At 41.2% G+C, this 27,586-nt stretch overlaps 1 protein-coding gene across 5 annotated transcripts in view; it reads left to right on the top strand.

Moving 5' to 3' along the window:
• Positions 1-27,586, top strand: part of LOC137321007 (protein prune homolog 2-like) — a 132,951-nt gene that overhangs the window by 32,520 nt on the left and 72,845 nt on the right. For all 5 annotated transcript variants that reach the window (XM_067983103.1, XM_067983100.1, XM_067983102.1 and 2 more), the window contains exons 3-4: positions 15,810-15,889; positions 20,532-20,753. In XM_067983103.1, coding sequence (XP_067839204.1) covers positions 15,810-15,889; positions 20,532-20,753 — 302 coding nt within the window. The remainder of the gene's footprint in view (positions 1-15,809; positions 15,890-20,531; positions 20,754-27,586) is intronic.

The raw sequence follows: 27,586 nt of genomic DNA, 5'->3' as shown, positions 1-27,586 counted from the left end.
GATGTTCCAAATCTCTGTTGGTTAAAACATTATTTATTCCCCTGTAAAAGTATTAATGCTTTGGAACTTGCATATAGGCACTCAACATTACATGAGCATGAAAACCAATTTAACACAAAGTGCATTTAATGATTCTCAGCATTTCAAAGAGATGAACCTCCATAGTTGAACTGCCAATGTGCTTTCAGTTCTGTTAATTCTTTGAGTAGAGAATGTGCAAATTTAGAAGGCAAATGTTTGAAATATTTTGCTTTGAAGATTCTGAAATATGAAGGGCCAGTATAATTGTGTAAACACATTACATTTATGTGAATGTAGATTTTCCTCTGGTTTCCTTAGTGGAGTTTCAAATTCAATCGAGTGAGCAAATAAATCTCTTGGTGATATCACAACTAAAGGCATTAGTGCTGACTCTCTGGTGCAGTCTGTCTCTTTCATTAAAACATTTCTATTAACTCTCATCTTAGCCTTCTCTGTGCCAATGGAAATAGTCCCAATTTCTGAAGTCTTCTCTAAAGTAACTGTAACTATGGTTTATCATCCCTGGCACCATCAGGTGAATCCATGCTGTACATTCTGTATGGCTTTAATGTCCTTTCTATAATGGGGCACCCAAAACAGTACAGTAGTCTAAATGGCCTAACCATTGCCTTGTACAAATTTATTATTTCTTCTTTGAGCTTATGAGGACAGGTTGCATAGACTAGGCTTGTAATCCCTTGAGTATAGAAGATTAAGGGGTAATCTTATTGAGGTGTTTAAGATGTTTAACAGATTTGATAGAATAGATAGAGAGAAACTATTTCCTCTGGTGGGGGAGTCCAGAGCAACTTTAAAATTAGAGGTAGGCTGTACAGGGGTGATGTCAGGAAGCACTTCTTCACACAAAGGGCAATTGGAACCTAGAGCTCTTCCCCCCCCCCCCCCAAAAAAAAAGCTGTTGAGGTTAGGACAATGAAAATTTCAAAACTGAGATTGATAGATTTTTGTTAGGTAAGGGTATTAAGGTATAAGGAACCAAGGTGGGTAAATGGAATGGGCTAGCAGATCAGCTATGATCTAATTGAATGGCGGAATAGGCTCGAGGGGCTGAATGGCCTACTCCTGTTCCCATATTCCTATGTTGCACGTTATGCACCTGTTTATAAAGCCCAACATGCTTTTGACTTTTTTGAGTGTCATCTTGGTGCAGTGATATAACTTTTCCTTTCTCAATCAGAAGGTTGAGGATTCAAGCCCCACTCCAGGAATTGACCACATGATCTAAGCTAACATTTCATTGCAGTACTGAGGGAGATCATTCTTGGAGGTGCTGTGTTTTCAATGATCCTAACTGCATTTTTTCCAGGTAATACTTTACACCCAGTCAGTACAGACTAGAATCTACCACTAAGTATTAGCCTTTGCTTGAACTCACACCTGTGCTTTCTTTTTCTCTATGCTTTCATAATTTTTTATTATTATTCCTCATCCCAGAAAATGTGGCAGCACAACAAAATATAAAGGCCCTGAAAATCTGCGGGCTTTTGATAAGGCCTTTGTAAGTTCCAGAATCAGCGTTCAGGTAACCTATGCTGTTCACTGTCAGATTATCCAGAGTTGAAGAAAGGTTCCATCATCTATATAAAACTAGTGTGAGCCCACACCACTATGGACATATCTTGGGCACCAGCCAGAACACTGTGGGTGGTTGAAGTGACAGTAGCCAACCACTTGTTAGTTCTGCATTTTTAAATGGCCCATCAGCCTCCTTGTAAAAAGGGTCAATCAGATCCAGAAGGAAACTACAATTCTTTGGGGGTCCAGGCTAAGACCCAGATCTTCGACCCCCCCCAAACCAAAGATAGATCCAACATCTAGCAGTCATGAAGCCAGTAAGGCTGCTTTCTTGTTGTATATCTGCTGTCCAGCAAAGCCAAAACCAAGGAACTTCTTGGCATATGAGTTCTCCTCCCACCCCCAAACCTGGCTACCCCCTTCTAGCTTAGCAGATCAAAAGTTTGGAGCAAAGGGAGTTCTGCCACAAACAGGTCCCTAACTTAAGATATATCCGGTAGTGGATTCCTGGGACTTCTGGCACACGTCTAACAGACGTGTGCCAGAAATGCCTGCAGAATTTTGGGGACGAATTGCTTTGTTTACACTGACTTTGACAGATTAGGACCGAGTATGTTCCACTTTGTTGAGCAATCGTATAGGATATATTGAAAATGTTATGGAAAGGTCTTATATGTAGCACCGTAAGGATTAAGTGTTTGTGCATTGCAATTGTGTTCATTCAAAATACTTGTAGAGTTAACAGATGTTCCACTTTGCTGATTTGTTACATACACAGCCCTTTGTAATAGCTCTATGGTTCACGAACTAGGCTACATTATGTTTCAGGAGTACTACACTACAAACTCCTAGGATTGTAAAGCAGTGACCAGCCCTTGCTGAATTCTTACTGCTCTCTGATCCATCACTAAAATCAAAGCTGCTGTGCTTTCTCGTTGAAGGGCTATCAGGGAGCAGGTGATCATCTGTGTTTTGATGTGTCATCAGTCACATGATCAGCAGTGTAAAATGGAAGATCTGTTTTGGGAATGAACTGCACATAGAGATGCTGAGGGTAAATTAAAGCATATTGTGATATTTTTGTGACAAGATTGTCCAAGTCTTTAAAAGGTAAGGGATTCAACAGAGCGTGTTCTGATTTTTTTTAATTGGAATTTAAATAAATGAAGCTGAAGAAATCCATATATTTTTGTGACTGTTCACAAAGAACTGGATACGGCTTGAATGAAACACAGCTGCTTTCCCACTATTAAATACTTACTTTATTTTTTAAAGATATAATGCTAAATCTTCTAATGAATCAAAATGACCTTAAATACTAAATCTTACACCAGCAGTAGTACATTAAAGATAACTTATTTGTGGTTTGGAACAGATGTCAATAATACATTTGTACTATTTTTATAAAGTGTGGTGTGTAGCTTTATGTGCTGGACTATAGTAGGTCGTCCAAGAATTAATGAGATAAAACTGAGTCCTTTGCATGTCATATAGAATAGCAACAATAGAATTCCTGATGAGGTATCCTTCTGATGTGCATTTGGCTGGTGTAAAATCAGTAGAGGTTGACTTATGTGTATAATAATGTGGATTTCAGAAATACAGCTTAGGTTAGTGTGTGCAAATAATTTTCAAATCCATTTTTTTTTGGAATATTTAATGAAGAAAATTGAAGGCTGGATGAGAAAATAGAAAAGCACAATATTTCTTCACTGACTCCTTATTGCAAACCACATAATTTGAATCAACTATGTAAAACAAGTCCATGTGAGAGTGGTAATACAAATGTATTAGTTTACTGCTCAGTGTGTGCTCACTGTTGGTCAGATACCAGCTGCACAGCTCTATTGTAGCCCATTGTCTATAGCTGAAGCCTCTATCTTTCCCTCATTCATTTAATCCTTAAAGCTGATTGGCCACAGATAGTTTCTTGGAAAAGGGGGGGGAGGGGGTAGAGAGAGAAAAGACTGTATCTGCTACAGTGTCATGAATTGTTTGCTTTCATTTCCTGTAATTTGAACCTCTTTGCTGTTAACTTGAAAGACCAGTTTGTTGTTGGGGGGAGAAAAAAGGTAATTTAAAACATGATGAGCAATTTTTTTTAATGTTAGTTTACAGTAAATATAAAGGTTGCCATAGGAAGTATATTTGCATGATTAAGAACGACGTCTGGCACAGATCAAGTTTTTCATTTTGGAACTGAAGCTGCCTGGAGGATAAGTACATTAATTACTTTATAAATGTAGTTATTGTATTGGAATGTGTGCAACGTCTTTCGATAACTGCACTTTATTCTGCATTGCAGTTTCGGTAAAAATCTAAAATGTTGAATCTACATAGATAACCATATTAGTGGTTTTTATTCTCCAACAAAATAATTCCACATTTCAGCACAGAGACCGAGAGTTCTCTTTCTTTCCTCGTGTGGAGGAGAATTAAGGTGCCATTGATGATCTGTGTTTTATTTGATGTCCATATTATTCATTATTAAAATAAAGGTTGCTGTTTGTGGTCCAGAGCCTGTTGACATTTTATCAATAGGAAAAATTGCAATTTCACTGTAAAACAGTATGTTGATTTTCCAGTAATCTATGTGGAGAGTGCTGAGCACAATTTCTGATGCTATGTGTTCTGGTGGGATGAAGATTTTAACACTGTTTCTCCCACCCACCCACTCACTCAAAGCAAGGAAGGAAGGGTCATCAAAGCATTGATTTCAGATGTTTCTTGATTGCTAGTTCATTGGAGGTTGGGGACCAGAAAGCATGTCCACTTACTAGACATGATGTGGAGATGCCGGTGATGGACTGGGGTTGACAATTGTAAACAATTTTACAACACCAAGTTATAGTCCAGCAATTTTATTTTAAATTCACAAGCTTTCGGAGATTTTCTCCTTCCTCAGGCAAATGTTTCAAGATCTCCTTGAAGCCTACGCATTTATACATATTGAACAATAATAAATGGTGTTTACAGACTGCCTCTGCAACTGCCCGTTGCCAAGGCAATCACCGTGTTCAGACAGAGAGGTGTTACCTGCAGAACCTCCGAATACACATTCAATAAAAAAACAAACAGGGAAAAAAAAACAGAGAAAAAAAAACACAGAGAGAGGCAGAAACATCCGGAAGGCAGAGAGAGCCAGCAAATGACCCATTATATTAAAAACAGATAACATTTGTTCGCTGGTGGGGTAACGTGTAGCGTGACATGAACCCAAGATCCCGGTTGAGGCCGTCCTCATGGGTGCGGAACTTGGCTATCAATTTCTGCTCGACGATTTTGCGTTGTCGTGTGTCTCGAAGGCCGCCTTGGAGTACGCTTACCCGAAGGTCGGTGGATGAATGTCCATGACTGCTGAAGTGTTCCCCGACTGGGAGGGAACCCTCCTGTTTGGCGATTGTTGCGCGGTGTCCGTTCATCCGTTGTCGCAGCGTCTGCATGGTCTCGCCAATGTACCATGCTCTGGGGCATCCTTTCCTGCAACGTATGAGGTAGACAACGTTGGCTGAGTCACAGGAGTATGAACCATGCACCTGGTGGGTGGTGTCATCTCGTGTGATGGTGGTATCTGTGTCGATGATCTGGCATGTCTTGCAGAGGTTACCGTGGCAGGGTTGTGTGGCGTCGTGGACGCTGTTCTCTTGAAAGCTAGGTAGTTTGCTGCGAACGATGGTCTGTTTGAGGTTGGGTGGCTGTTTAAAGGCGAGTAGTGGAGGTGTGGGGATGGCCATAGCGAGGTGTTTGTCCTCATTGATGACATGTTGAAGGCTGCGGAGAACATGGCGTAGTTTCTCCGCTCCGGGGAAGTACTGGACGACAAAGGGTACTCTGTTGGTTGCGTCCCGTGTTAGTCTCCTGAGGAGGTCTATGCGATTTTTTGCTGTGGCCCGTCGGAACTGTCGATCGATGAGTCGAGCGTCATATCCCGTTCTTACTAGGGCGTCTTTCAGCGTCTGTAGGTGTCCATCGCGTTCCTCCTCGTCTGAGCAGACCCTGTGTATTCGCAGGGCCTGTCCATAGGGGATGGCCTCTTTGACGTGGTTAGGGTGGAAGCTGGAAAAGTGGAGCATCGTGAGGTTGTCCGTGGGCTTGCGGTAGAGTGAGGTGCTGAGGTGCCCGTCTTTGATGGAGATTCGTGTGTCCAAGAAAGAAACTGATTCTGAGGAGTAGTCCATGGTGAGCTTGATGGTGGGATGGAACTTGTTGATGTTATCGTGTAGTCTCTTTAGTGATTCCTTGCCGTGGGTCCATAGAAAGAAAATGTCGTCGATGTATCTGGTGTATAGTGTTGGTTGGAGGTCTTGTGCAGTGAAGAAGTCCTGCTCGAACTTGTGCATGAAAATGTTGGCGTATTGGGGTGCCAACACCAACAACACCAACAACAGCCAATCTCCGGAAGCCATCCTACAACTCATCCGCTTCATCCTGGATCACAATGTCTTCACCTTCGATAACCAGTTCTTTACCCAAACACACGGAACAGCCATGGGGACCAAATTCGCACCCCAATACGCCAACATTTTCATGCACAAGTTCGAGCAGGACTTCTTCACTGCACAAGACCTCCAACCAACACTATACACCAGATACATCGACGACATTTTCTTTCTATGGACCCACGGCAAGGAATCACTAAAGAGACTACACGATAACATCAACAAGTTCCATCCCACCATCAAGCTCACCATGGACTACTCCTCAGAATCAGTTTCTTTCTTGGACACACGAATCTCCATCAAAGACGGGCACCTCAGCACCTCACTCTACCGCAAGCCCACGGACAACCTCACGATGCTCCACTTTTCCAGCTTCCACCCTAACCACGTCAAAGAGGCCATCCCCTATGGACAGGCCCTGCGAATACACAGGGTCTGCTCAGACGAGGAGGAACGCGATGGACACCTACAGACGCTGAAAGACGCCCTAGTAAGAACGGGATATGACGCTCGACTCATCGATCGACAGTTCCGACGGGCCACAGCAAAAAATCGCATAGACCTCCTCAGGAGACTAACACGGGACGCAACCAACAGAGTACCCTTTGTCGTCCAGTACTTCCCCGGAGCGGAGAAACTACGCCATGTTCTCCGCAGCCTTCAACATGTCATCAATGAGGACAAACACCTCGCTATGGCCATCCCCACACCTCCACTACTCGCCTTTAAACAGCCACCCAACCTCAAACAGACCATCGTTCGCAGCAAACTACCTAGCTTTCAAGAGAACAGCGTCCACGACGCCACACAACCCTGCCACGGTAACCTCTGCAAGACATGCCAGATCATCGACACAGATACCACCATCACACGAGATGACACCACCCACCAGGTGCATGGTTCATACTCCTGTGACTCAGCCAACGTTGTCTACCTCATACGTTGCAGGAAAGGATGCCCCAGAGCATGGTACATTGGCGAGACCATGCAGACGCTGCGACAACGGATGAACGGACACCGCGCAACAATCGCCAAACAGGAGGGTTCCCTCCCAGTCGGGGAACACTTCAGCAGTCATGGACATTCATCCACCGACCTTCGGGTAAGCGTACTCCAAGGCGGCCTTCGAGACACACGACAACGCAAAATCGTCGAGCAGAAATTGATAGCCAAGTTCCGCACCCATGAGGACGGCCTCAACCGGGATCTTGGGTTCATGTCACGCTACACGTTACCCCACCAGCGAACAAATGTTATCTGTTTTTAATATAATGGGTCATTTGCTGGCTCTCTCTGCCTTCCGGATGTTTCTGCCTCTCTCTGGTTTTTTTTCTCTGTTTTTTTTTCCCTGTTTGTTTTTTTATTGAATGTGTATTCGGAGGTTCTGCAGGTAACACCTCTCTGTCTGAACACGGTGATTGCCTTGGCAACGGGCAGTTGCAGAGGCAGTCTGTAAACACCATTTATTATTGTTCAATATGTATAAATGCGTAGGCTTCAAGGAGATCTTGAAACATTTGCCTGAGGAAGGAGAAAATCTCCGAAAGCTTGTGAATTTAAAATAAAATTGCTGGACTATAACTTGGTGTTGTAAAATTGTTTACACTTACTAGACAGTAGTGATTGTGATTTTTGGCCCAGGGCACACTAGTCTGTATTGAGTACATCCACTTTTTTTTAAGAGGCAATACTATGTCCACTTTTTGGCAGTATGTAATTGAGGGTATACTGAGCATACCCACTTTTTTACTTCAGGAGGCTGAAATCCAAAAGCACAAGATGGCAAATCACACAAAGTCAAGGTGAAATCAGTCGCCATCATCTGATGATGGTTGTAATGCTCTGTGGCAGTTACTGCAGTGAAGAACCATTTTTCTACTATACTATTATATTATGAACAATGAATTTTGAGACCAAAGCCCAGAAATTACTTTAGGTGATATTAACAGACCAACGCTTAACCCTTTTGCATGTTTGACTTTCTTTCATCTGCTATTTTACCCATTAAAATAAATGGGTTGAGGCCAATATTAAAATAGTGGAGAGAGGCCTAACCTATAAATGCATTAAACATTTATCTGCTAATGTCAAAACAGTAATTTCCTGGCTCAAAAAAGTATAGTTGTAGAGCAGAAAAAAGTATATTATTTTGCTTATAAATTATCACAAAATGGAGCTTTTGGACTATTAAAAAAAACTTTGTTATAGATCAGCCTTTACGCTTTGATAGAGTGAAAGGGATGTTATTAAAAGCCTGGTGCAGAATAAGAAATAGTGGAATTTTACTCTGGATTTTAAGAATAATGTTCTTAGCAATTGATTAATAAAAATGATACTTAAACCTGACTTTCAATTACCAAGAATGAAATAATTACTTTAGTCCTACCTTTTTGTATTGGTTTGCTGAACAGTTAATGGTACATTCACACTACAAGGTTAGCATTAGTGTGAAGGGGGTTTTGCTTTGTACTGATACTAGGAGGGAATTACAGCCCTGTTCCGTTGACCTCCATTTTAATTGCTTACTGCAGTTTGATGGCTGGGGCTCCCACCAGAAACAGACAGAAGCCTCATAAATTTATGCAAATTGGGGTCAATGGAACCCCCATTGGATTTTAACTGGCCTGAGTGCAGAAGCCACTGGTCACCCAAACCTCCGCTCTCGCTGGCCGGCCAGCTGCTGCTTTCCACCTGTTGCGGGCAGGCAGATGAGGTCCGGGATTTAAAATACTCCGGGCAAGAAATCTGGGCCAGCAGGTGCATTGTGCACTCGTTCCTCACCTGAAACTCACTGGGAGTTAAAAACGATCTCCAAGTCTCTCGACATTTTAGTACCACATTTTGAAAAGAATGACAGAGAATCTCTAATCCTTCAAACGCAGTTCAATCCTTCACTTAATGTTCTGTGTAGTTTTCGCTGTGCATCTTTGATATTGATATAAGATGATTTACTATAAATTCCAGATGCTAGTTATTCTAAAACTGAAGTGTACTTAAAGGCCACATGATTGTATAGTTTGCGACATTTGGTTATGGTATATTTTTACATTAATATAGAAATTCTACTGTAATCAGTTAACAAAATATATTCTTTCAAAATAAATTGACCTATGTAGACAATATTTTCTTTTGTCCAATGAAAGGTGCAGAAATAGCTATAGGTGAAATTGAAATGGATCTGGGGATGCTAAAACTGTGCAATCGTTTAGTTAGACTGCTGCTTGTGATCAGTTTTAGTTCCTAAGACATTTGGGAAAAATTCAAGCTATAGAAACAAGGCAGAGAAAAGTCACAAGGCTGATCCCTTGCAGCAGAAGATTTAGTTCTAAAGAAAGATTGAAGAAACTGGGCTCTTTAGTCCTGAAAGGAGGCAACTGAGTGGGAATCTTGCAGAGTACACTCGATATATTAAAATCTATAGTTAAGGTAAATCCAGAGCACAATTCCAGGGTAAGCCAAATCATTGTAACAAGGTGGCATAGATTAAAATTGATGAAAGGTTAACTTAGGACTGATGTTCACACAAAAAATGACCAACACTTGAATGATCCTCTGAGCAGGATAGTGGACGAGAGAAGCTTAGATTCATTCGATCATTAAGGTAGCTGACAAAAGAATCGGAGGGGAGGTGAGTTTTTTTTTTACGCAGCAAGTTGTTATGATCTGGAATGCACTGTCCGAAAGGGTGGTGGGAGCAGGTTCAATAGTAACTTTCAAAAGGGAATTGGATAAATAATTGAAAAGGAAAAATGTGCGGGGCTATGGGGAGTGGGCCTAATTGGATAGCTCTTTCAAAGAGCCGCCACAGGCATGATGGGCCAAATGGCCTCCTTCTGTGATGTACGATTCTATGATTCAAGGTGCTGTTAGATGACATTAGGGAGGACTGTTTGTTTTTGTTTTTCTAGGTGAATAATCTAAGAAAGGCTGAATGGCTTTTTTTCATCTGTATTTATCTTATGAAGATAATATGCTGCTAAGATGAATCCTACTGCTGTTGCCATATGATTTAAAATTTTATTCCAAGTTATGTAGGACTGTATATTAAGACTAAAGATTGATGAAAGAATGTTGTGTGGATTTGAGCAGATTTTTTAAAAGATTTCAGTCAGCGGGTACAAAGAGGAGGGAGATTTATACCAAGAGCGAGAAAGGTTTAGAAAGTTGAATGATAATCACACTTAATTCTTAAGATTTTGCTAAGGGTTGGAATAGGCTCGGTATTTTACGGATAATTATTTCTATTTATATCCTATGTGTTGTAACAGTAATGGATATGATTCTAACATCCTGTAACAGTCATCAATATGCTAACTAACCTCCAGTCCCGGTATGGTTTTAAAATCAAATTCTGATTGTGAATGCAGTGTGAGACTGACAGTTAAAGTGAGAAAAGAAATGAGAAAGTGATGATGCCCTGGCAGGGAAAGAAGTGTGAAGTATGTGCGGAAGTTTTGAAGGAGTCCAGAAGCAAGAATATTGAAATCTGTTGAAATCTATAGTTTAACTTCTCTATTTGCTAAAGTAATATTGTACCATAAATGTTATACTTCTGCTTGTTTTTTAAACAAATACTCAGGACCTGCAGAAATACAGCATTGATTATGGAGATTATAGCTGACAAATTACCGTTTGCAATATTAGCACACGGAGGCATTGTATTATGGGTACCTGTGTCTGCTATTTTAATGGATGTTTTAACTCCTTATTTTAAACAGGTTAACACCTGTTAAAATAGTGGACAGATAAATGTCACAAGGATATGTTAAGTATTTGTAAGCTAATGCCACAAAGTCATTTCTGAGCTTTTGGTTCTTATCCACAGTGACTATCAGATTTATATTTTACTTAAAAGATGAAAACAGCTGCTATTCAAGTGAGGAAAAGATACATTGTCATTAAAGTGGATGGAGTTGGTTAAAGTGTTTCATGTTCGTGTTAATTATCATGGAATTACAATTTATTTACTGGCTGGGGCTCATTTTTGTAATAGCTGTAAATACGTTCGTTGTTTGGATAAAGTATGTTTGTTATTTGTTGCTGTCAGGCAAAAGCTGTTCTGTTGTCATGCATTGTTGGTGTTGGATATTAGTACTGTGTGCCATTCAGGATTTGGCATGTACAGGGCATCAAACATCACTAGTGGAGTTGTATAAAAATGCATAGTCTGTTCTAGAAATACTAATAGCCACCACGATGGTGGCATAGATTGGGCACTGCTTAGGTAATTCCATATTTAAACAGCACTGAAGGAAGTTGTGTTCTTTATGGGACAGCATCTGAACAACCTTTAAAATGTGGAGGATGGTCCTGGATTAAACTGTGAAGCAACAAAAACATAAGCTTAGCAGATGTTTACAGATGCATATAGTCATGCATCGACTCATGTCATACCTGCTATTAGAATAGATTTTTACATGGTGATATGCAAGATCATTTACAGCACTTGCACCAATTCTAATAACACAGAATTGGGTGCACTGTTCACATATGTCTAATAAGCAATGTCACCTTAGTAACTGTCGTATGTTTTCCATTCTTAGAAAAGGGATGTTAGTTTCTCCACTTTTGTATTAAACCCCAGTGAACTGTAATGCTGCAGATGTTTTCTGCTAGGTTTGCTCCTTCAATACATGTTCATTACCCTCAGCAGCAAAAACTTGTCTAATCAGAACTATTGCCTAATAATGCTAATTTTGCACCTCTCAAGTTGCTAAACGGCCACTTAACTAGTCAAGTAATGACCAAGGCCCTTAATTTAGCTGTAGAAAGCAGGAAGCTGTAGGAAATTGCGCAGCACAATGAATTTACGAAACCGGTTATTTAAAAAACTTTTCATAAATCTGCAGTCAGCAACTAACAGGGTAATACAGCTAGTTCTCGGCATGTCAACAGGCTTTACTTATTTTATGTTACCATTATCCAGACCATAATCTCCATAATAATTCTGAAATGAATCATTTTGGGATGCCATGTTATTGATGATCAAATACCATCTATATCTATTACCATTCTATATTAACTACAGTTAAACTGGATTTGAGTTTGTGTGAGTTGCTGTATCTGTATCTCTGTATGACTCCACCAGCACTGTAATTAATTTCTTCACATTTAAAAAGGATGGTAAATTAACAAAAAAATGGGATTCATGTGTTCATCTTGAGTGATAGGGATCCTGAGACTGAAGTCCTTAAAGGTCAATGACTTTTGACCAGTCTCACTGGTGGCCCACTTAAAGTTTGATTGTCTACAAAGTAAAAAAACAGCATCAGGGCTAAACATCACTGTTATTTGTACAGCCAGCATGCCCCCTCTATGCTCTGTCTCCTAGAATTCATTCTGTGGATGCTGAAATTACTTCAGTTTGTTGGCAACCCATTGTTGAAATAACTCCAGCTCAATGGGTAAGCATAATGCACCATGGTTGATTTTCTAAAGAGCAGTAGAAAACAGCACATGTTTTACTGACAGGTAATTAAGAAGGCCTTAATTAGCCTCAACAAGCTGATTTCTTCAAGAAATTGCCTTAAGTATTTTAGTCACTTTTTTTAAAGGGTAGAAAACTGGGAATAGTATTGAAACTAACAAGTTAGGCCTGAATTCTGCTTGCAAAACCCACTCACTGAAAGAAAATAAGATGGTGTGACATTCTGCTGCAATCCTACCCAAAAAAAATCACCATAAATATTTTCCTCCACATTATCTGCTAGGTAATGGTGCCACCTGCCCTGAGCCCACCCTGCTACATGCAAAAGAAGATGGGGTGGGCGGGCTAATTTCTCCCTCCAGTTTCCTCCAATAACCTGCCCACCACTACGTAAGGGGCACTATCAGGAAAAGAGTGTTCCAGAGGTGTTAATGCAAGATGGAAGCCATATTGTGTGAGTTCTTGCAGCTCTCTCTGACTTTGTCAAGACAATGATTATTGGACTTTTGCACTTAAACATCACTGAAAGATTCTTCTGATATTTAATGCGAGTACTTGAAAAGTTGAAAGTGGATTTCCCAATGGGAACCTCTCTTCCTGAGTTATGAAGGAATGTGGAGGAGGCTAGAATGAAGGAAGCAAGAGCATCACTAACAATGGTTAAATGACTGATACTCCAGAAGAGTTTATAGACTTTGCAGATCTTACCTAGATTTCCCAGCCCATCTATTTATCAGAAGACTGTGCTCTTCCCTCCAGATGTTATTGTGGAAGTACGCCAGATGCTGGTAGAAGATTTTCAGCCTACATCATTAAAGTTCACAGAATTATCTGTGGCTGTGAAAATCACCACTGCATTGAATTTGTTTAGGACTCAGTTGACCCAGGTCACATAAATCAAGTAGCAAACCTCTGCATAAAGCATATACCCATGCTTTCTTCAGGCAGGCATCTAATTTATTAATTTCTCCATGGAGCTTGCAAAACAAAGAAAGAGACCAATCTAATTCTATACTGCGTTCTCACTGGTGCAGGGTACAATTGACAGCACATATCTGACCTAGAAGGTCCCCAATGATAACCCCTCAGCTTTATCCATAGGAAGGGCTTCCATTTGATGAACATCCAGCTAGTATGCGATGCCAATCACCTGATCTTACATGTCAAAGGCCTCTACTCAGTAGCTGTCATGAGTCCTTTATTCTTTGCCAATTCACCATACCAGCTTTGATGAGGCAACACAGTGTACTGAGGTGGTTGACTGGTGATCAGTGATATCCCCTATAGTCATGGATAATGAATCCTATTAAGCATCTGCATGCAGGTGACAGTTGGCATAATAGTTGTGGGCAACCTTTTCTTTTGTAAGGAGAATACAGATTGAAAAAGGCACCTAGTTAGCAGAACATTTAATTTCACAGGTGTCTGCAAACATTCCATGTTGGCAATGCTTTTAGGTGCAGACTATGCATCAATCTCGTCTCAGTTTAACACTGCAACTCTTGGTCTTGGGCAAGGGAATAAGGCATCATGGAATGGTTTGAGAGGAATGTGGTTTTGGGGAATGTGAATATCCATCCACCTCTTCAGTTATACTCTGAGGCCACAGTAGATATGGAGGTGAGTCATTCTTTTAGCTTTATTTCAGAATGTGCATGGTTACTTGCGACTTCATTTACCTTGGCAAACTACACTAGGTCATTAAACCATTTCTGGCACTATCATGGGGTGGTTGAGCTGGCACTCACTGCCTGGGCCACCTCCTTCCATACTTACCATGTTCATGCTGCATGGCTGCTATGAAGGAGTGGGGGGTGCAGAGGTTAGAGCCAGAGAAATAGAGAGTTCAGGGGGGTTGTAGAGCTAGAGAAAGTTAGATTGAGGGATGGATGACGCCATGAAGGGATTTTCACACTAGAATGAGAATTTAAAATTTAGCCAATGTACGTCAGCAAGGAACGTGGGTGAAAGGTGAGTGGGACTTAATGAGGGATAAGATACTGTGGGAGTGCTGTACTTTGAGATGCTATCCCTCAGTTAAGACTTTAAACTGAGGCCCTGTCTGCCTGTTGTAGTGTTTTAGATGAATGTTAAGGATTCCGTGACACTCTGCGAAGAAAAGCAGAGCACTCTTCTGGTATCCTTGCCTGGCCAATGCTGCATTGAACAGATGAACTGGTTATTTATCTCATTATTATTTGTGGGATCTTGTTGTGCAATTAGTGGCTGCTGCATTTGGTGAAATAATGGTCAATTGACTTCAAAGCAATTCAAACAAATATTTTGAGAGATGTGATAAGGTGCTATGTAAATGCAAGTCATTTTTTCTCTCGCCTTTCCTTCGTTTTAAATTTTTTTTAATAATCTAACTTCTTTTGTCCAAGCCTGGAAATAGCACATCAAAATTGTAATTTTTAAATTTCAATATTTATTGCAAAACAGCACCCTTAACAAATAAGAATTAGTTGAACCATAACAAGAAGCAGTTGTAATTTGTATGTGCATGTTGCACATGCTGAGATGGGGGAAAATGTTATAACTGGGCAAAAGTTGGATATATCGACGCCTGTTTCAGTAACTACAGCCTCCATCGCCCTTTCTTCTCCTTTGGTTTCCAAAGCCAATGTTTGGTTAAAAATCAGCTTCAGGCCACCTGAAGAACAATCAAACCAGAGGGTTGGATCCTAATCACTTTTTGAAGCCTTGTTTTGCATTTGTACATTGCCGTCACGGAGAAAATTGGCTTTTATAAATTCTTGCAGTGATGATCTTAAAGTCAATAAACTGTAATGCGAAGACATAAAACCATGTCTTTAATTTAACAAGCTAATCTATAAATTGATATGACCTACATAAATTCAGTTCAAAAACAAATTCATTCTTAAATTACCTTTGTAATGTCCCTTTTTTTTAATCACACATTTTAAATAGATATGGGATTGAATCTTGCTATTTGCAATAGATTAGAATAGACAAAAACATTACCATAGAAATTTACAGCACAGAAGGCAGCCATTTGGCCCATTGTGCATCTTGCTTTTAGGAGCATGTTGCTGGAATCAAAAACTGAGAACATTGTTCACTTAACAGGAATGTCAATGGGGGTGATTTTAAACCCCAAGAACGGGTGGGTTAGGGGCGGGTGGGAGTTGAAAATAGTTGTATTTTGGTCACGACCGCAACCCGGCTTTATTTCTGGGTTTAACATCGGCGCATAAAAGTGCAGGCTTCCCACTGGGAATGCAAAGTCCGAAAATTTTGCGGTTGCGACCCAAAAAAAATCCCCAATCCACCCGTTCTTGGGGTTTAAAATCACTCCCAATGTATCAGTGTTACATACACAGCATTCACAGTAATTACTTTGGTGGTGTGCTTGTGTTTTACAGATCAGTGCCAGAGGATGTGGGAATGGACATTCCCTTTGATGAGGCTGCGCTAAGTCCCTTAGCTGAAGAAAGCAGACCTGGTAGGAACAGTTTGATTAATTCATTCTATAAATAACCATGTTAAATTATGTGCTGAGAATCAATGTCACAATAATTATGACTCATCATTTTGTTTGAGATAAAAGTGTAACTTAAAGACGCTTCACCAAGCAGCACAACTGGCAGATGTGATAAGAATGCGCTATTCAACATGGAATGAATCCCTTACATTTTCTTTAATGACAGTCCATGTTGTCTTTGTTAGCTAACATTGTAGTCTGTACCTAAAACCTGGAATCACTTCTTAGAAGTTGCTATTTAAAGCATGAATATTATGTGCAATCATTGTTGGGATTTGGTATTGTGCATTAGGTAGTTTATTGCATACAGTATCTATATTTTAATCTGCAGAACATTGATACATAAGCTTGGAGCTATTTTATTCCATCCCCGTTAAAAGATACGGTTGCACTCTGTACATGCACAATACCATTTTTGCTAAATTTCTCTGTAGATACATCAATCATGTTTAGTTTTTTTGTGTTTCATGTCTGCATATATCATGTGCAAAAGGTAGGTCATTGCATTGAACAATAACTGTAATAGCCCCCTTGTTTGCTTACAACAATAACTTGCATTTATATAACACCTTTTAATGTAGTAAAACATTCCAAGTCGCTTCACAGGAGCGTTATCATACAATATTTGACACCAAGTCACATAAAGAAATATTAGGACAGGCGATCAAAAGCTTGGTCAAAGGTAGGTTTTAAGGAGCACCTTAAAGGAGGAGAGAGAAGCAGAGTGGTTTAGGGAGGGAATTCCAAAGCTTGGGGCCTAGACAGCTGAAAGCATGGCTGCCAATAGTATATTGAAAGAAATCAGGGATGCACAAGAGGCCAGAATTAGAGGAATGCAGAGTTCTCAGATGGTTGTAGGGCTGGAGGAGGTTAGAGATGGGGAGGGGTGAGGCCATGGAGGGATTTGAACACAAGGATGAGAATTTTAAATTTGAGGTGTTCCTGGACCAGGAGCCAGTGTAGGTTAGCGAGCACAGGGGTGATGGGAGAACGGGACTTGGTGTAGGATACAGGCGGCAGAGTTTTGGATGAGCTCAAGTTTATGGAGGGTGGAAGTCCCTGGCGGCCGCCTAAAACAGGCATTAGTAAATGTAAATGAGGAGTCCAATGCCTGTTTTCTGCCAAATTGGCCAGCACGGAGTGGAGCTTCGGACTCTTCGGTGGTCGCTGCGGCTGAGCCAACAAAAATGTTAGTAATTTTTAAAAAGTTTTTAATGTGGAGTCAGGCAGAGTAGGATTGCTCATTCCAGCTCCACAGCACTCCCAAGGGCCACTGCCAGCCTGCGATGGCCCCCCCCGAACTTGATTGAGGGAAACTGCCAGCAAAGCAAGTGGCCTGAAATTCATCCTTCTCAAATGGGCCAGCTGCCTCCTGGAGGCATGACGGGAACTGGCAGCTCACCCAAATTATTGAAATGAGGCCTGAGACCCAATTTCAAATGAGCCTTGGGCCGCCCAATTTAGGCGCAAGCTGTCTGCACCTGAAAACAGGCCGTTACCAATTTCTATCCCAGTAAGTCAGGGAATATGGTTTCTCTTACCTGTTCTGTTGTGTTGCTGTTTTTTTCCCCTATGATTCCCTGCCTCTGGTTCTGTCTCATTCTCTTTTTTGCTTTTCTCTGTCTTTTTCTTTTTTGGGGGTGGGATTTGATAGGTAGTATGGCAGGGAGAGAAGCTACCAACAGTGATAGGTTGGGGATTGTAGGGAAAATGTGGCTTTCAGAAGCTCCCATCCCCTCCCCAATCACTTGTGCTTCTCCTTACCCACTCACTCCGATTGTGTAACACTTTATCTTACACTACTCATTCCCTATCCTACCACCTCTTCATTCCCATCACTACCCCAACCTCTTCTTTGAACTACTCACTCAACTCCTTGAACCTCCACTCTGCTTTGCCCTGCTGTCACCTCACACTTAACCCTCCAACCACTTTCCTCACTCCCTTCCCCCAAGCCCAACTGGTGAGAGGTCAGAGCTTTCCTCGTCCTTAACCAATCTGACCTCACCCCTCTTCCTCCAGCTTACCTTTTGATTTGCTTCCCTCAAAGGCTTTGTCTGCTTTCAAAATTCAACTTGTTTCTCTTAGGGAAAAGAAACTACCTGTCTGACTTTCTCTCTGTTTCTATCTTTCTCTGTATGTGTATGTCTCTGCCTTGTCTGTCTGTCTGTCTCTCTCTGCCTCATAAGTGTTAGAAATTAGAATCTATTGTGGTAATTTTAACCTAACCCACCTGGTGGGAAACTGATATGGTCAGATTGACTGCCCGTCTCATGCACCGCCTGATTTTACTTTCTCTTGAAGTCGATGTAAAATCAGGTGGCCAATCTGATCTCGTCAGTTTTCCACTAGGTGAATTAGGTTAAAATTACTCCCCACTGTCTCACAGGTGCAAGCTATTAGCATTGACTTTTTCCATCTATCACTAAAACACAGGTGAGATCATTAGCCGGTTTTAAAATTAAATTTTTTTGAAAATAGAATAATATTACACGAAGAGAGAGGTAGAGACTCTTCCTACCCCTCATCACCTTTTTTTTGCTTTCTAAAATATTTAGAATACAAAGTAAAGACCACAACCGGTGCAATCAGCTGCTTCATCAATGATCTTCCCTCCATCATAAGGTCAGATGTGGGGATGTTTGCTGATGATTGCAGTGTTCAGTTCCATTCGCAACCCCTTAGATAATGAAGCAGTCCGTGCCCGCATGCAGCAAGACCTGGACAATGTCCAGGCTTGGGCTGATAAGTAGCAAGTAACATTTGCGCCAGACAAGTGCCAGGCAATGACCATCTCCAACAAGAGAGAGTCTAACCACCTCCCCTTGACATTCAACGGCATTACCATCGCCGAATCCCCCACCATCAACATCCTGGGGGTCACCATTGACCAGAAACTTAACTGGACCAGCCACAAGGCTACAAGAGCAGGTCAGAGGCTGGGTATTCTGTGACGAGTGACTCACCTCTTGACTCCCCAAAGCCTTTCCATCATCTACAAGGCACAAGTCAGGAATATGGTGGAATACTCTCCACTTGCCTGGATGAGTGCAGCTCCAACAACACTCAAGAAGCTCAACATCATCCAGGTCAAAACAGCCCGTTTGATTGGCACCCCATCCGCCACCCTAAACATTCATTCCCTTCACCACCGGTGCATCACTGCTGCAGTGTGTACCATCCACAGGATGCACCGCAGCAACTCGCCATGGCTTTTTCACCAGCACCTCCTTTACCCGCGACCTCTACCACCTAGAAGGACAAGAGCAGCTGGCATATGGGAACAACACCACCTGCGTGTTTCCCTCCAAGTCACACACTATCCTGACTTGGAAATATATCCAAGTCTCGAGGATTTCATTTTCACATCGTTCACCTGACGAAGGAGGAAGCCTCCGAAAGCTTGTGAATTTAAAATAAAATTGCTGGACTATAACTTGGTGTTGTAAAATTGTTTACAATTGGAAATATATCGCCGTTCCTTCATCGTCGCAGGGTCAAAATCCTGGAACTTCCTACCTAACAGCACTGTGGGAGAACCTTCACCACACGGACTGCAGCGGTTCAAGAAGGTGGCTCACCACCACCTTCTCGAGGGCAGTTACGGATGGGCAATAATTGCTGGCCTTGCCAGCGACGCCCACATCCCATGAACGAATAATAAAAAAAAATCAGAGGTCAATTTCTTTTTAAAACACAGGGCAATTCTGTTTTTTTTTAAAAAGCGCTCATGAATTTTATCTCCGAAAAGCTGTTGAAATTTGCCCTCTAGCTTTTCTTCAAAAACTTTTGAGCAGAAACAATTGAAAGCTGAAGCAAAAAATTCTCCATATTAGCTGTCTGAATGGTAGCAATGCATCCTGGGAAGTTAGGTATTCTGCAAATGCCGAGACTGCATAATCCAAATTTAGCTCACAGCACTACAGCTCTGGGCAAAACTATAAACTCCAAGCCTAACTCTCAGCCTCTTTTTGGGAGAGGCTGCAGCCTTCAAGTAAAAACTTCAATGAAGTTATTAAAAGACATAAAAGATAATTCAATGAATAAATGTAACCAAGTGTGACAGCAGGAAGTTAAATGTTGCAGATGTAAGATTTTTAATAAATTATCCATATTCCTTTACCTATGTATTTAATTTTTTATCTGTTTTACCAGTATTAAATCTGAGAATACACAGTAAGGTAAGATGCAAAATGTACCAGTTGGAGTTAGATATCTGATATTTCGTAGTACTAGCTAGGGGGAATGGGGTTTGCTTCACTGGAGGCAGTCCTGTATTTTGGTAGCACTGGGGAATGGTCCTGGGCTTTGACAGAATGGGAAACCTCCTGGAATATTTGGGGATTTACTCTGTATCTGAGCAGATGTTCCTGTTGTAGGCTATTATTGATGATTGTATGTGTACATTAATTTACGTATCGTTTATTGTCAAAGATTGTGATTAGAAATTGCCTATCAGAATGGTTGACAGTGCTTAGATGCTGTTCTTACCAATGCTTTTTTAATTGAAATTACAAAAGCACAGCAAATTGAGAATTTGTTTTAAAGGTATGTGCATGCTGTGATTTAATCTTTTTTTTCTTTTTCCATTGTTTTTAATCAGCACCGCCTAATTCCCTTGACCTCAATGGAATCCACCCTGGGAAGAAAAAGCTTGCAGCTCCTGATATCAGCCTTTCACTCGATCAGAGCGAAGGCTCAATCCTATCTGATGATAACCTTGATACCCCAGATGATCTTGACATCAATGTAGATGACCTCGAGACCCCTGATGAGGCGGATTCTCTTGAATATTCAGGGCATGGTAATGAATTGGAGTGGGAAGGTAAACAAAAAACAAAACAGCTGTCGTTGAACACACGTTTGTGATTCTCCTTTTGATATTTTTTCATATCTCACCTTCAACTATTTCTTTTAGTTTTTATTACAGCTTTTATTATTTCATCTTTTAGGAATATGCTTTCTGCTGTTGTTTAAGCACAAAAATGGCCGACAACCAGGAGTCATGCTGAAGCAGCCATTTTTTTTTTCATTTTCTGCACTGCTCACTATTTTATGCCCCTCTCCCAAAAAAGTAATGAAATAGTTGGCTGTTTTCTCAGGTAAATGGTAAGATTATTAACTGCATCATATTTGTTAGAATTCTTGCTCTTTTCGTTGTAGATTAATCTATATGTAAACTGAGATGTGACTGCTGTAGCCTACACTTATTTTGAGAGGGAAATCATTTTGCATCGGAGGGGAAGGAGGAGGGACAGTAATTGGAAACGGCATATGTCAAGGACTGATTCAAAAGAAGGGTCTCATTGACATTCCTGTGTGGTAATGTGCCGTCAACAGTAGTTTATACTACTCATAGTAATTTACATTAAATTGTGCTAATTTATTATTTGAATAACTGAAGACTGAACCACTTGAATTTGATCAGCAGTGCTGCCTCAGTTTCCATTGGCAGCAAAAACTCTAAAATTACACGTGGATCCAAAGTCTCCAGTAAACCATACCTGTTGGGAAGGGAGTTAAAACTTTTGGTGAAAGACAGTTATGATTCCAAATTTCCTTGATAATTTTGACCAGAAAATGCTGTATTCTGGGCATGTGGGGACATAATTTGGGGCAGGACCTGATTACACTTGGTTCCCACCCATCAAAATTTGTGGTTCATTCAGGGGCATGCACAGAATATCCCTGCCCCCAAATTGGCAGGCACATGCAAATATATGATCTACTACACAGAACATAATTCCTGCATTTTCAGCCTTAGTAACACTAAGCACAAGGGACGTCTCTCTATCCCTGGTGTCTTTGTATCTGCTCGGATATCTGAGACTGTAAAAATTTAAAAGATCAGGTTTCCCTACTGTCACCAAACACAACAATTTTATTTTGCTTTAAACCTTCTGCCCCGCTCACTGTCAAATCCTTCTGCCCGACCAGAGATGATCATTCCCAATTTTGGCGTAAATGCTGCAGGTGCCACCAATAGTATGAAAATGCTCCTGACTCCGGAATTTGAGACAGGTTCAGAATTGTATCCATGGGCTGAGAGGAGGTTCTGCCTAACCCCAATTCCGCCTCTAAAAGGCTTCTCTCGGAAATTTGGCCCCCAGTGTGAAAACCTGCCCATGACATCAGGTTGTTGTAATGCCTATGGAAACTTTTTTTTTCTGTGAATGCAAATTAAAAGTGTCAGTAGAAAGTCCAAATTGTAACACTCTAGTTGCTTTATTTTGCAGACAGAAACTGAACATTTGGAGTGATAATTACAATCGAAACTCACTTGCTTCCTTAACTTCAAACCTCTCCTTGTGAATAAAAAAATAATAAACTATGCCACGCTATCCCTTATTTGTGGACTAACTCAACTTTTCTGGTCAGCCTTCTGATTCTGACAGCTCTGGGCTTAAGATGAGTTAGTCTTTCCTGGCTAGGTTGGGTTCCCTTCCCAGACCTAAAATGAGTGACTGGACTTCAACAGGTTTATTTATTCTCTTTTAGTTACTTCTGACCAGAGGAAAGGATGGGCTGTCCCTCCAGCCTCTTCTCTGTTCAGTGATTTTTTTTTTAGAAAATCAATCAATAAAATCACCCCCACAAGAGTGAGTTCACAGCAGACACCCATTGCTGGACTCAAATTAACAGATCATCCCAACGATAATGGTTGTGGATGTTTATAGCAAGAATGAAAGAATAAACTAACTATTGTCACATTGTAAACACATTGTCAATGTTTCGCTCATTAATATGTAAACTCTCCTTTAACTGAGCAGCTGCAACTTATGGCTGTAAGGAGAATTTTAAACCTGTGTGAATCCACTTTAAACTTAAATGTAATTAATTTCCGAATCCTTTCTTTGGAAAAATGGTTAAAAGAATCCAAAATGTGACAGTGCATCTCAATATTCCTAGCTACTTGCTTAGACTGATCTTTATCGTGTGCAACCTAGATTCTGTTGGATCTTTCGCTGAGCTTTCTAGCCATTGTCTGTCACCTAGACCAATTTGTGCCACTGGAATGTTATTGCACGGTACCCTAACCTTTGGCTGCTGAAATTCTCATTGAGGCCTTTATCACTTAAGGGATTGATTTACCAATGCTTTGCTTGCTGGCCTCATCATCTCCACCCTTCGTAACCTTCATTTAAGCCTGAACTCTACTGCCTGCATCCTCTTCCACAGAAAAAAAGCCCCACGTGCCCATCAGCCTGGTCCTCGCCAATGTCAGCTAGATCCCTGCGCCTCAGTGAATTGACTTAAAAATCTGTGTTCTTGATTTCAAATCCCTCCATGATTTTTCCCCACCCTATTTGGGGAATTTTGTCTAGCCAACATCCCAATTGACAGCCTTCGTTCCAGAAACTTCAGATTACTGCTTGTCCCTCCATCTCTGCTGCACTACCTGAGGCTGATATTTCAGTAATTAAGCCCCTGCCCTCTTGAATTACGCCTTCAATCTCCACCCACAAACTATTTGCTCCTTGCTTGCTGTCTGCACCTCCCCTCTTTCCCCCCCCCCCAACCAACCCCACCATGTAAAGCAGTCAGAGATGTTTATTTACTTGAGAAGCACTGTATAAATGTCAGTTGTTGCTGATAATATTTACCTTTTGGCATTTCTTTTACATAAGTTAACTATCTGTTTTTGTCCTGTGGGAGAATCCTATTTTATGTGTATCTGCTCATCTTTGGTAATGCTGCGGATTTAAAGCATTTTTGGCTACTTTGCTGAATGTTCAGAAATGTTTTACAAACATTATAAAAGGGCCCCAAATTTGGCTTGCAAACTACATTTGAAATTTATCATCTGAAATCAAAGAAATTTATGTGTGTTTGCTGAGTGCACAAAGGAGCCTTTTATTCAGTAAGAGCTTGCAGCAGAAAATGGGTCAGTGCCTCTCATGCAGAAAATAACAGGAAAACTGGAATGAGGAATCTACATTAAAAATTGTGTACATCTGTGAAAAGTGTTCAATGGTGAAAAAATTCAATGTGCAGGCCGGTTGGTGAATTCTGTTTTTGTAGTAATACATTATTCAAAATATTCAGACACATTTTAAAAATTGTTCTGAAGGGATCAGAGATAATCTGAGGGGGAGAGAAGAGTTTGTACACTAAATAGCTCTGTGTCTCTGTCACATCATTCCACATCACTGTTTGGATCCTATTTTGAGACGAGTCATACAAATGTCAGCCCCTGTGTCTGCAGTTGATTTTCTCTCCCTCTGTGACTCTTGTTCTCTCTTTGTATGTATGTCTCTCTGAAATAAATGTTTTATTAGAAATGTTTCTAAAGCTGAAAAATTTTCTTCTCCCTGCCAAGATTGAGTTCCATTGATACTGTGGAGCCTGAGCATTTCTAAGATGTTTGTGAATCTGAGTAAACATCGCCTCACATAGCATGAATGGAACTTTGCTTCACAGGAGATTAAGTTGCCGTGGTTTCAAAGGCCAGTTTGCCAATGGTTGGGGATTCCTGCTCTCGATCTCCTAGGACAATGCATTACAAGTGACCTGCATGTGAGTGAGCCACGCCTGGAACTGTGTTGGCTGACTGCTGCTGTCTGTTTTCTGCCACTTCTTCCTATTCCTGGTGTTTAAAAGCCTTCTAATCACAGTTCATGACTGGTTAAGAGCATTAATGTTTCCCTCTTTCTATTTGCTGGCTGTCTGGTCTGAGATGTAGCCCACAGACTGAAAACAGCAAAATTGTATGTAGAGGAGTAGCCTTTGTTACTCCCAATATTTTCTTATAACCCACAGTTAAACCTTGAAGAGTGTGCCAACAGGAATTTTGAACTATGGATTCATTTGCCTGCTTTTTGCAAGACTCTCACTGTAATAGAACCATAGAAAAGATACAGCACAGAAGGGGGCCATTCGGCCCATCGTGTCCGCGCCGGCTCGAAGAACAACCAGTTGCCCATTCTAATCCCACCCGGTCCGTAGCCCTGCAGCTTACAGCACTTTAGGTGCAGGTCCGGGTACTTTTTAAAAGAGTTGAGGGTCCCTGCCTCTACCACCAATTCAGGCAGCGAATTCCATACACCCACCACCCTCTGGGTAAAAAAGTTTTTCCTCATGTCCCCTCTAATCCTTCTGCCAGTCAGCTTAAATCTATGTCCTCTAGTTCTTGAACTCTCCGCTAGGGGAAACGGGTACTTCCTGTCTACTCTGTCTAGGCCCCTCATAATTTTGTACACCTCAATCAAGTCTCCCCTTAGTTTCCTCTGTTCCAAGGAAAACAACTCCAGCCTATCCAGTCTCTCCTCGTAGCTGCAATTTTCAAACCCTGGCAACATTCTTGTAAATCTTGTAAAAATGAGTGGTAGGAGTGCTTGTTTAATTTTTTTTATTTTGAGGTTTCAAAAATGTCAAAATAGTTGGGTACAGTGGGAGGCTTATGTCAACAATTTTCTAACCACATACATGCCCATATGGAGTTGCTAAGAAGAAATTGCTCTGCCGGGTCTGTGTACTATCTCCTTGCATTATGTTTCTTATAGTTTTGTCTGTCTTCTACCAGGAGGCTTGACACTAATGCAAAGGGGCAGGTGGAAGGAGACGAATGGGGGAGGGCAAAATGTTGCTCTTATCAGAAAACAGATTTTTGTGCTTTTCCTGAAGCAGACTATATTACTTCCCTCTCCCTCACCCACAGGCAAATATGACTGACTCCAACACGTCAGAGAGAAATGGAGTCTTTATTCTGCAATGTATGAAAATATCTAGTAATATATTAAGTCATCTGCATTTTTTGTCACAGTAAAGTGTATAAACGGTTCTTTAATTGTACTTTTTTAAACCTTCCTTGAATTTAACGCATTTATTTTTAAAAGTACTGTATTACAATCATCAATTTTCTTATGATTATTTGTTTTTCTCCTTTATTTTCCTCTCTCTGTCTTCTTGGCCATATGCCTTTCCTGAATGAGGACATTTTGGAGATCAGTTCCCAGAATTCCTCTAAGGATGCTATAAGTTGCTTAAGGGCAGGTTTATGCTTAGCCCCTCCCCAACATAGTTGTGATTTATAATTCAAAATGTGAGCTGTAGGTGTTGGCGTACATCCTACTATTTATTGGTATAACACATTGGACTATTTTCATGTTTGTTTTTAGTCATTGTCCATTCAAGTCATTTTCTGATGGCGTTTGATTTTAAAACAGTTGACATTTCTTGTTTCATATATTTTTGATATTGTTTTGGATTTCGCCATTCCATCTAATTTTCTCTGTTACATGAGGTAGTGGTCATTGCTGGGATATGGTTCCATGGGCACTGGCAGCCTTCCAATACTTCACCCAAGTGTCCAGTTTCCATATGTGGGCCTAGACAATAATCAATAATGAAGTGGCACCACTAACTGTCCAGGCTCAACATAAAGAATGATCAAAAGCAAAATATTGCAGATGCTGGAAATCTGAACAAAAAACAGAAAATGCTGGAAATACTCAGCAAGTCAGGCAGCATCTGTGGAGAGAGAAACCGAGTTAATGTTTCACGTCAATGACCTGTCGTCAGAACTGGAAGAAGTTAAAGATTTAACAGTTTTTAAGCAAGTACAGAGCCAGGCAAAGTACGGGCTGGGGGAGGGGTGGGGAGACAAAAGGGAAGGTCTGTGATCGGGTGGAGGGCAAGAGTGATTAAATGACAAAAGGGGATAATGGTGCAAGGCAAAGAGGGTGGTAATGGGACAAGTCAAGAAACAAAAGATGGGTCTAGGAGGAGCTGTAAATGGCAACATCAGAGCCATTAGCAGCACCTGCTGTCCAAAAAATGGGAGCAGTGGTTATGATCTGAAGTTATTGAAATTAATGTTGAGTCCGGAAGGTTGTAAAGTGCCTAATCAAAAGATGAGGTACTTTTCCTCGAGCTTCATTGCAGCAGTGTAGGAAGCCGAGGACTGATAGGTCAAAGTGGGAGGGAGAATTAAAATGGCAAGCGACCGGAAGCTCAGGGTTATGCTTGCGGACTGAAAGGAGGTGTTCAGCAAAGCAATCATCCATAAGAACATAAGAAATAGGAGCAGGAGTAGGCCAATCAGCCCCTCGAGCCTGCTCCGCCATTCAATGAGATCATGGCTGATCTGATCCTAACCTCAAATCTAAATTCATGTCCAATTTCCTGCCCGCTCCCCGTAACCCCTAATTCCCTTTACTTCTAGGAAACTGTCTATTTCTGTTTTAAATTTATTTAATGATGTAGCTTCCACAGCTTCTTGGGGCAGCAAATTCCACAGACCTACTACCCTCTGAGTGAAGAAGCTTCTCCTCATCTCAGTTTTGAAAGAGCAGCCCCTTATTCTAAGATTATGCCCCCTAGTCCAATCTGAGTTTAGTCTCCCTAGTGTAGAGGAGGCCGCATTGTGAGCAGCGAAGACAGTATACTAAATTGAAGAAGTACAAATCGAGGGACTACTTGGTGTCCTTGACAGTGGGAAGAGAGGAGATGAAAGGGCATGTGTTGAATCTCCTGTGCTTGCATAGGAACGTGCTGTGGGTAAGGGAGAGGGTGTTTGGGGTGATGGAAGAGTGGACCAGAGTGTCGCCGAGGAAATTGTCCCTTCGGAATGCTGAAAGGGGAGGAGAAGATGTGTTTGGAGGTGGCAGAAATGGTGGTGGATGATCCATTGAATTTAGAGGCTGGTGTGTGGAAGGT

Source organism: Heptranchias perlo, chromosome 4, assembly GCF_035084215.1.
Source record: "Heptranchias perlo isolate sHepPer1 chromosome 4, sHepPer1.hap1, whole genome shotgun sequence".
In the NCBI taxonomy this organism is placed as follows: Eukaryota; Metazoa; Chordata; class Chondrichthyes; order Hexanchiformes; family Hexanchidae; genus Heptranchias; species Heptranchias perlo.
Note: the sequence above shows the minus strand (reverse complement) of the source record. Positions and strands in the feature narration are given on the sequence as shown.